The sequence below is a fragment of the Episyrphus balteatus genome, chromosome 3 (genome assembly GCF_945859705.1).
Source record: "Episyrphus balteatus chromosome 3, idEpiBalt1.1, whole genome shotgun sequence".
NCBI lineage: Eukaryota > Metazoa > Arthropoda > Insecta > Diptera > Syrphidae > Episyrphus > Episyrphus balteatus.
In genome coordinates this window covers 49054289-49065310 of record NC_079136.1, presented here as the reverse complement: position 1 = coordinate 49065310, position 11022 = coordinate 49054289, and the positions used below count along the sequence as shown (strand labels likewise).

The 11022-nt window shown below is 28.7% G+C and overlaps 1 protein-coding gene across 1 annotated transcript; it reads left to right on the top strand.

The window, feature by feature from the left end:
- The first annotated feature begins 473 nt into the window (after positions 1 to 473).
- LOC129916097 (phytanoyl-CoA dioxygenase domain-containing protein 1 homolog) lies at positions 474 to 10514 on the top strand. Its single transcript, XM_055995878.1, has 5 exons — positions 474 to 968; positions 9348 to 9608; positions 9673 to 9823; positions 9882 to 10127; positions 10187 to 10514. The coding sequence occupies exons 1-5, from the start codon at positions 945 to 947 to the stop codon at positions 10366 to 10368; spliced, it is 864 nt and encodes a 287-aa protein (XP_055851853.1). The 5' UTR covers positions 474 to 944; the 3' UTR covers positions 10369 to 10514.
- Positions 10515 to 11022: the final 508 nt, after the last annotated feature.

Here is an 11022-nt window from a genome sequence, read left to right as displayed (position 1 = left end):
TACTTTTTGCTCAATGAAGTGAGCTCTTTTATTGATAGAAGTAAACTCAATTATACATATTTTGTTGGCCCGAAAGAAACCTAATTTTATTGTTATGTTGTTAGTGTTGCTGACTGTAGTACTGCTGACTTCATATTCCTGGAATTCCCACCTGTGGGAACCCTCGCTGCAGTCTGGTCACTGGCTCGTGTTGACTGGGGTCGACAACATGTTGTGTCAGCTAAGTTGTGTCGCGCGTGTTGTTAGCGACGACAACTTATACTGTGATAACTTATATTTACACTCAAACTGAAAGACTTTCACTCACCAAAAATCTTGAAAAGCATCCTCTTTTTGAATGAGTGTTGAGTTTATTTCTGTTAACATTGTTTACTTACTTGAGAATTTTCAATTTCCGATCACACTGAGTGCCACCCTCAACGCGCTGCCTGCTGACACATTTGATAGATTCCAATTTAGTTATGCTGAGGTTGACTGCTAACATGTGCTAATGTCTGGTGTATATCGCAGATACAAATTACCCGCCGGAGTCGGCGCACTAAGAATATAATTTTTGAACACTTCGAATTCGAAGCATAATATTTTGCTGTTGGATGCACTAAAAAAATTGCTTACTGGCTGCTGATTTTAGTTCAAAAATCAAATTCAGTTTGTAAACGATCGTGAAACTGTTGAATACAATAGTACGATTCTGTTCTAAGATACTTTTGTGTATAGTCAACGAACGCTTATTTATTAAGAAAATTTTCCGTGTCGGAAGTGAACAAAAAAAGAAGATTTTTTTTTTTCTACTTGTTTCGGAAAAAGTGAAAGGAAATTAATAGAAATTATTGAATTTCAAAAATTTTAGTAATTTAAAAAATAAAACAAAAAGTGTTATTAAAGAAGTGTTGAGTTAAATTGAGATTATTCTTAAGTGGATTTGTTGAGTGAAATATTTAAAAATGCATAGCACAATCTTGGAGGAGGTTTGTATTTTTTTTTTAAATTGTTTGTTTTTATTTTTTTCAAATTTATGAGTGTTTTCTGAAATAAATTACAAAAAATTATTCGAAAGTATTAATGGGTTTGAATATTAATTTTAATAATTTGTCTTTGAGAGAATACTTCTTCGTAAAGATCTTTAATAGAAATTTCGATCTTTTTGACATTTCTGATACTTTGAAAGTTATCATCACTGATATCCTTTTAATTGGATTTTATTTCATATATGTTTTTATTTTTAAGTGCTTGAATGCACTTAAAACGTGTGTTTGTTTGATTCCATAACAAAAGAATCAAACAATGTATTGAGCATTTTTTTTGTTAAAAATATTATCTATAGTATGCAAAAATGAACGTCAACGAATGTTTTTTTTTTTTGTGAATATTAATTGACACACGTGCCATACTTTTTTGAAGAAATACTTAAATAAAAATACATACCCAGCATTTTTTCAAATTTATTAGAATAATCATGGATTATTATATTAGAGCTATAAAGGTTCATAAGATAATAATGGTTGTTGGAATTTGATAAGTTTTTTCCCAATCAACATTATTTGACATAAAAAAAAGGTCGGAAATTAATGTGGTTATTTTTATTTTTTCTATTTCATTCAACTTGTTATAACTTCTTTGTTTTAATAGATAGATGAATGAATTTTGTAGATAGGTAATTAAATAAACTATAAATGTACAAAATTTCAATTAATTTCATATTCAAAATTCTGAGATAACGTTATATCTTTTTATCTAGTGCACATACAAATTTGATTTAACTTTAATACGCATGCTAATAACATAACCTTTCATTTGATATATCACCATTAACTCTACGAGCTCTAAAAGTTACACAATCTTAAATTGAAAAACTTGAAAAACCTCAAAACACCTGTGGAGATCTGTTGACGATGACCAGTGTAGGAAGTACCGTAATCTCAGCTTGAAATTTCGACATAGTTCGCTTTAAAAAATTCTTATTTTTTTTCTAGGCATGGTAGAAATATGATTCATACGTCATATAAAAGGTGAAATAACCTTTCAGATGATATAAAATTTACTATAGGTTGTCATTTAAAAAAATATATTTAATGGTGTTAAAAGAGAAAAAAAATTGATTTTTTTGTTGCTTTTTTGATGAAAAGTGATTTAGTTTGAAAAAAAAATAAGCTCTTTTTGTTGATGTTGTATAGACATGGACGATATAAATATTTTGAGCTTAAACAATAAGCTTTCAGATGATATAAAATTAATATAGGTTGCCATATAAAAAATGTGTACTTAAAGCAAATAGAATACAAAATAGGTAGATTTTTTCTTTTTTTTTTTGCAAGAAATTTTTTTTTTTAAGGTTTCACTTCTACCACGTGTGAATTGCACACATGACTTTTTTTTTAATAACAAAGCATTCAAGAACATTTATACACATTCGGACAAGAAATACACCTGTTCTAATTGTTTCAGACTTTGTCTATGTCGATGTTTTAACAATGAACAATTTCTCGGCCTGCTTGAGGGCACTTTTTTCCCCAGGATTCTATTTGGGTTTAAGTGATAAATATGTAAGTTTGTCTTAACAGTGATTCAGTTCTTCCTGATCTTCTTTGCGTTTTTTAGTGGCTGGTTCATTTAAGGGCATTTGCGACAATGATTTGAGAACAACCAACCTGTATCGCTATATTATTGTTAAGGTGTTTCCGTCGCCTCCAAGCGTTCTCTTACCCTGTTCCATTAATTGGAAAATAATGAAAAAAATATTTTTAACAAATAACAAACTAAGTCACACCATTAATAAGTCAAAAACCATGAATGAGAGGTACCTATTTTATTGAGACATTTTGGTTGGACTTATTATTTCACTACTTCCTAAAAAAAATCCAAAATTCCCTTTTCGTACCTTTTTTTCCACACTACTGTCTATTTATTACCTTGAGTGATTTTCTTCAAACTTATTACCTATGATTTTTCTAAGATTTCTTAGTTACTAATTTCATGGAAAATTTATATACAAAATCTTTTTAGTAATCGTTTAATTTAAAATATGTACAATTTTGGAAGAAAATATTTTTTCTTGAAAAATCAGTTTTTTGAAAACGGATGATGAGTTTTTTGTTTTCTTTGAAACACTGTCTTAGGCCCAATTTATTCACTCTCCATTATTTTTAAAGGCTCCATTAAAAATTATAAAACTGTCAAATCGCATACAAATTTTAAAATTTCCCTTTTTTAATGGCGACTTTAAATTTAATGGAGTGTGAATAAATTGGACCTTAAAGCGTCAATTAATTTCTTTTGAATGACATACCATATTTTAACTTACGATAAGAAAAAGTTGAGGCAACAACATGATTTTACGGATAGCCCGATGATCATCAAACTTGGTTTGTAGACTCTCCATGATGGGTTTTTTAAAATTAATTTTTTTAGACAAAAAGTAAAATAGTTTTGGAAAAGTATAATTTTCTCAAAACGGCTTCGACGACTTATTTGAAAAAATTCAAATGATATTAGGTATGTAGTTTTACACACGGTCTATATTTTTACCGACTTTCGAAAAAGGGGGAGGTATTCAATTCGCCTGTATTTTTTTTTTTTTTTATGTTTGTTACCTCATAACTTTGGACTGAGTGAACCAATTTTGATAATTCTTTTTGTATTGGAAAGCTGGTGGCTGCAATGTGGTCCCAGTCCCATTTCAATTTCGTTAGATGTTAAAGTTAAAGCCCTAGGAACTATTACAAAAACCATAAAACCCAGTTTTCATCCATGGAAGTTGGTTTTGTTTTTTGATAAAAAAGATTATAATGAGACTTTTTTTTCGAAATTCATTATTAACGATACCTGCCATAAAATCGTGTTTTTATCTAAATTTCTCCCTTACAACTAATTGAATTTCAATATTTAGAAAAATTTTGAATTTTTTTTGAGAAAACAAATTTTCGAAAACGGGAAAGTGATTTTTTGTACAAAATGGCAAATCGAGCTATAATTATATTTGCGTTTGCCCAAAATTATAGCAATCAAAGTTGTTTTATCCGGCTTGAGATTGAACCTAGATATACCTATATTATGTATTGCAAACGAGTAAGAAATATTATAAATAAATTTTATTTTGGTTCTCTGATTGATATAATACTTATTTTTCTCACTTAATTAATTTATATTTGTTTGTGTTCAAACTAACTGATTGACTTAAACAAGAACATGCGCGCGAATAGAAAAAACATATCTTCATTAATCATTTTAAGTTTCTTTTGCCAAACAAAAAAAAAACATTTTATTCTTTCTGACAATGGTCTCGTAGTTTAAAAATTGACAAGTACAAACCAATACCTACAAATTCAATCATAACCCATAAAAACTTTTCGAACTCATCACCAAACAAAACTTTATTATTTGTTGTTTTCTAATTATAGAAATTTTGACAGACGTGGGAAAATCCACTTAATTATATTTACTTTATTCATTTATCTATTTTTATTCTTCATAATCATCTCTTTCATTTAAAATTTCAATTTAACAATTTTCAAGAAAAAAAACATCATCAACATTTATTCAAACAATTTTTGAAAAATGACGAAAATACTCTTGATTTCCATCGCACTTTTACTTTATGTTTATAATAAACACCTTTACCACCGGCCACTTTCTTGACGTGATGAGAAATCACTAAATTCAATCACTTGTCTTAAAAATAAACTATAAAAACAATTTTCATTTCTTTGAGACTTCTTGAGAGAGGGTTGAATTGAATTTTGGCTGAATATATAAAATTGGGTGTGTGGTGTCTTGCAGGTGTATATTTTTTTGTGGTTAGACAGACTTCCTATTTTTAATAAAAAAAAAAAACAACCACAAAATCGACGGGCTCTGTTATGTGTCAGGTGAATAAATGGTTTTCTTATGCATCATCTAAACAAAGAAAGATTTTGGCCTCTGTGGCACCAACCACCCTGTTGCACTTTTAAGTGATAGTTGCCATTTAAATTTAGGGTATTGACGTGATGTGTTAACACCTACACAAAATGTAGAACTTTTTAAAATTTATTGACAAATGATTTGTTTGTTTATAATGTTTGGCGATGGAATGGTTTATTAATTTTATTTGTTTATGCTTTTGCATTTTATTTTTTTAGATTTTTAAGTGGATAGAAAAAAAAACTTGATAATTATGAAAATCAAAAATAAAATTCGCAGAAAGATCCATCCTGTTTGATTGAGATGAAACATTACCCTTCAAGTTAGAAAACGGAGTTTTCAAAGCTTCGCTTTGATTATAATTTCCATACTAATTTGAGCCGCCTTCGGACCCGTTTCTTAGCCGAAGTCGGACTCAGCTCCGCCTGAGGCGGAGTGGATTCGGACCGAGGTCGGACCTGTGTGCTTGAAGGGTAATTTATTTGTTGTCCGTGGATCTAGAAAAATTTAGGTTTCTTGAGAAAGATTTTGATGTCATTTTTACGTTGACGGATTTTTACGTTGACCTTAATCAATTTTGTATTCTAATCAAATAAGCTGAAAAAATAAAATAAAATGGTGGAAGAACCGGGTCATTTTGCAAAAAAATTGAGTAATATGTAGTTTCATTTGCACCATTCATTGGGAGAAATCTTTTTGCGAATACAAGATAATGCTAAACCAAACATCGCACATAGGAGTATTTAATAAATTTAGGCGGACAAAAGACAAAATTTTAAACTGATCCAAACGTATAAAATTAACACCCTACTAAAAGTAGATAACTTGCTTAGCACTTTCTTATAGTTTTAAAATTAATTATCACTCCAGGGCCCCTGTTCTGTAACTCTATCACTGGCGATAAGCGTTTTTCAACGTCTCTAAAATCCAATTTCTCCCACACATAAAGCAAAATTTCTTTCAAACTTAGAGTTTATGAACTAAGAAACTATGATTTTGAACCAAATTTCTTTTATTTCGTTGAGATAAAGTGGATTTTTAAGTCATTCAAATATTTTATCGCCAGTGATAAAAGTTACAGAACATGGGCACAGATGATTAACAGCAGTGGTCTAGAGTTCAAAGTTTTCAGCACAAAGAAAAAATTATTTTTTTTTAGCGACAGTGCTTATGTAAGTACTTTTTTTACTTGCGATATAGGTAGGTTACTATATATCAAGTTATGCATTCGTACAAAAAAAAAATTGAGATAGCATTTTTCCATGACATTACGATGGTAGAGAATGCCAAAAAAGTGGGTCCCGGAAGTCCGTCTGTCTGTCCGTCTGTCAGTCTGTCTGTCTGTAAACGAAGCTACAGCTTAAACGGATGAACCGATTGATGTCAAACTTGGTATGTAGCATTATTTGGCGCCTCTCCAGAGGGGTTTTTGGAATTAATTTTTTTGGACCAAAAATAACGGTACTTGTCATATACCGATTTTAGTAAAATTGAAATTTCTCAAAAACGGCTCCAACGATTTTGTTTAAAAAATTCAAATGTTAGTTTTAAGACAAGGTCTATCTTTCAATAAAAATTTTTTTTTTTAAAATCATTATTAACGGTACCTGCCATAGAACCGTTTTTTTTTCAAATCCGATTATCTCTGAAAGAGCTTATTCGATTTCAACGAAACTTTTTGTGAAGAAGCATTTATATAATTTAAATATAAACCAAAAACAAAATTTCAAAAAAAATAATTTTTGGATTTTTAAAAAAATGTTGAAAATTATTTTTTCAAAAATCAAATTTTCAAAAACGGGACATTGAATTTTTTTGAAATTTTTTTTTAAATGTTGATTAGTGATTTTTGCAAAATGGCATACCAATATTATTTTAAAACTTTTTTTCCAAAAAATTATTTATAAAAAATTAGATTTTTAAAAAACGGCTCTAACGATTTTGAAAATTTTTTTCTAAAAATGCATGTTAATATATCAATCAAAATTGCATACTTGTTTTGGAGGGCAATTTGATTTCAGATTTTATTTTATTTTCTTAAAAAACTAATTTTATTTTTTTTTTTTACCTATATAGTAGGTACCTACATTTTCCAAATTTCTATATAAAAAGTCTTAAAAATTTAAGCAACTTTAACTCTAAGAGCAAGTTCGTGCGACCCAGTCGTGCATTTTATTTTTAAGTGGCTATTGGCTATAGAAAAATGTTTTTATGGAATATTGATATAGAGATACGAAACTGTCTACTAGATGCTTTATCTAAATTTTATATTACTTTATAAATAAAAAAGTGATAAGTTGAATCTTAATATAAATTAAACGTACAAATAGTTTTCTTTCTGTGAAAAGTTATACTATTTTACATTATTGTGTCATAAAATTTAATGTTTTCTAAAGGTTAAACTCGTATCTAATTGAATCTGCAAAAAAAAATTGCAACTAAGTGCAACTTCGACACATTTGCTCCTTTTAAACGTTTTAGGCTTTTTAAAATGCCTACCTTTTCTTCATGCATCCATATTTAGTTTTTTTTTTTAAGATTCAACTTTTTGAATTACAGAATCTGATTCCTTATAATTTTTCCTAAATTTTAAGACCTTTATTTTGTCGATACCATTAATAAAACTCCATTTATAAGCATTTTAATAGACCATTTGGGTCCATACTTGAAACTTTTTTGTTTAATCAAAAATTGGTTTTGGAAGAAAAATGTTTTTTTTTGAAATCCACAGTTAAAATACGTTATTCAAGTACTAAATACAAGTTTTTACCTTGTCGATGAAGTAAAACCGGCAAAATAATTTTGTCCGCGTAAAACTGGCAAATACCCATATGTGCATTGTCGAGTGCACTTCCGAGTTCCGAGTACCTACTTGCAAGAATTTGAATTTGGCTTGAGAGATTCTCTTAATATTATAACATTTCGTTTTTTTTTAATATAAAATATTCAATTTTTCCTCAACACATTTCACAATACATTAATAACTAATATTGCAATAGTATTTTTTGATTCACAGACAAAAAAGAGCACCTTAAAATAAGATGATGCTCACCTCCCTCCCCCTTTAATCAAAAGATTTCCGCTTAAAATAAGTTCAATCCGCTTAAATTCTGTTAAATTTAAAGTGATCTTCATTTCATTTTAATATAAATTTTAATTAAAAAAATACAACAAGAAACAAAACTTTAAAAGTTTAGACGGAAGTTATCTTGCCAAAAACCATAAACAAAAATCCGCTTAGTTAAATACGGAAACCGCTTGTCTTTTTTTCTCGGTGTAGTTATATCAACTTTTTTTACGAATGCCTTACTTGATCCATCTATTTTTATCCTACTTATATCGCAAGTGAAAATTAGTACGATATTAAGTTTCGGTTATTATTTTCGTAAAAATAATAACTTTTTTTCTCCAAAATTTTAGAAAATTTTTAATTATAAGAAACAAATTTATATAAAAAAAAAACCGCTCCAACAATTTTCAAAAATAATTCTTTGTCGAAACCGTTCAAAAAGATGTTTTTGTAATCTTAAAACAAGGTTTATATTTTTTGCATTCCTTTTAAGTTTAAAGTTTGATGTATTTTTAATCAAATATTTTTAAACCATCTAAGATTTATTTTGAATTTGAATAAAAATTATTAATATTAATATAAATTGTTGTCTAAGTACTAACTTATCACTGCTTTTAACAACGATTTACTTTATATACAAATTAGGCAAATTTCAAACAAAATCTTATATTATATTTTTTTCATAAAAAGTTAAAGAAAACTATTGTATCTTTGTTACGTATTCATCATGTTTGTCTTTGATATTGGATATTCTATAATTATTAAAATTTATTATTTCTAATTCAAAAATCTGCTATACTGAATAATATTTGCGATTAAGTTTAAAGATAACCTTACTTTAGTAATTTGTCTTTTCTTTGAATCACTACAAAAAAAAAACACTCAAATCAATTATAAATGTAATTGTGACCTTGTCGTTGGTTAAATATAAGTTAGTAAAAACAAAAATATATTTATCAATATAAAATGGAAAAAATTTCCACGCGCCTGATCTAACTGATAATCAAAATTAATTTACTAATCAAAAGTGAATGAACAGCTCTCCTCAAGAACAAAAAAAAACTGATTTAAATATTATTTATTTTATTTTTATTCCTATCACAAATTAAGTATAGACTTTGATATTTACTAAGTAATATTCAATAAAATTATACTGATAATAAAATATTATAATAGCTTATTCCTTATCAGCACTCAAACTGATCTTCTAACCTTTGATTTCGATTCCAAGAGACAAAATGTTTGTTTCTTTTTCTTTCTAAATTATGAAACTTTGTAATTCTTATCATGTAGACTGGCAGTCTAGTAAAAACATAATTATTGTTTCCTTAATAAGATTAATTGATCATTAATTAGCTTTATAATTTTTTTTTTACAGCTCATGGAAAATGGCTTCGTTGTCATTGAAGACTTTCTTACACCCGAAGAGACTGAAGAATTATACAAATCTGGACGTGCATTATGCATGGAAGCACCAAAAAGTGAAAGAATTATCTTCAGCACGATCAATAGTGAAAAGCAACAATCGAAGGAAAATTATTTCCTAGAATCGGGCAATAAAGTTCGTTATTTCTTTGAAGAAGGTGCAATTGGTGAAAATGGAGAATTACTGGTCGATCCAATGTGTGCATTGAATAAAGTGAGTTTGCTTTTCTATTTTTGCATCACATTCTTAAACATTTTGGTCTACTGTACTATTTTAGGTGGGACATGCTCTTCATGTTGAAAATGAGACTTTTAAGAAAATTACCTTCAGCAATCGAGTGAAAGAAATATGTTGGCAATTAAACTACAGAAAACCTGCAGTTTGCCAAAGTATGTACATTTACAAGCATCCTGGTATTGGCGGAGAAGGTATGATCGCAGAGCATTCTCTCTTACGTTCTTTTTTATAAAACTGCTTTTTCGACAGTTATTGCTCATCAAGATGCTTGGTATTTACATACTGAACCCAGTACAGCAATTGGTTTCTGGTTTGCCTTGGAAGATACAACACTTCAAAATGGTTGCTTGCAATTCATCAAAGGATCGCATAAGGGCGGTGTTCATAGAAGATTCATGAGAAATCCAGATTTGAAGTCAAGTGAGCTTCTAATCTACGATAGACCTGCTCCAATATATCCAACATCGAACTTTACTCCAATCACAGTTAGCAAAGGTAATTCATCACCTATGAATTATGTTCGATTTGGTGTTAATACTTTTTGTTTCAAATAGGAACCTGCATTATTATTCATGGTCAAGTTGTGCATAAAAGTGATCACAATCGATCGAATAAGAGTCGTCACGCATATACCTTCCATGTTATTGAGACTGATAATACGAAATATTCCGAAGACAATTGGTTACAGCCACCGAAAGATGAACCCTTCCCTGTATTGTATGAACGAACTGATTGATAAATAACTATATGGATGCCATTGTTGGAGTGGATGTCATAGAGATTATAAATGGAGATCTAACTTACATTGCCTTTTATTATAAGTTATAAGTTGTGTATTAATAAAGATGTGGAAAGGCATTTGATTATACTGTTGTATTATAAGATTTGGAATTTTTATTGCAAACTGATTTTTTTTAGTTTTCCAAATAGCGAAAAAAGCTAGAAAGAGACTTGATATATTAACTCTCAAAATTAACACGCAATCAGAAAATTTCGAATGACCATTTTGGATTGTTTTCAAAATTATAGAAACTTTAATCTTAACGGGTCACTAGGGTGTATGTGTAACTTTTTTTTTTAAATTGATAAAATACCTAATTTTCTTGCTGACTTAATAATGATCAAGTTAATCATTCGCTTATTTAAAAAAAAAAAAGGTGTCTGTACTCATATATTTTTAAATGAGTAGGTAGAAGAAACTCTTAAAATTTTTTTTTCCTTCTTTGTATAATTTTGTTTAAATTTTGCTTCTTTGTATACCATTTTTGCCATTCTGTCAAGTTTCAAGACTGAATACTGCTCCATACTTACTCATCCTTAGTAGCTAAAATTAATTGACGTGCTGTTTTCTTATTATCTCAAAAATCATACGAGTTTGAAATTTCTGGCA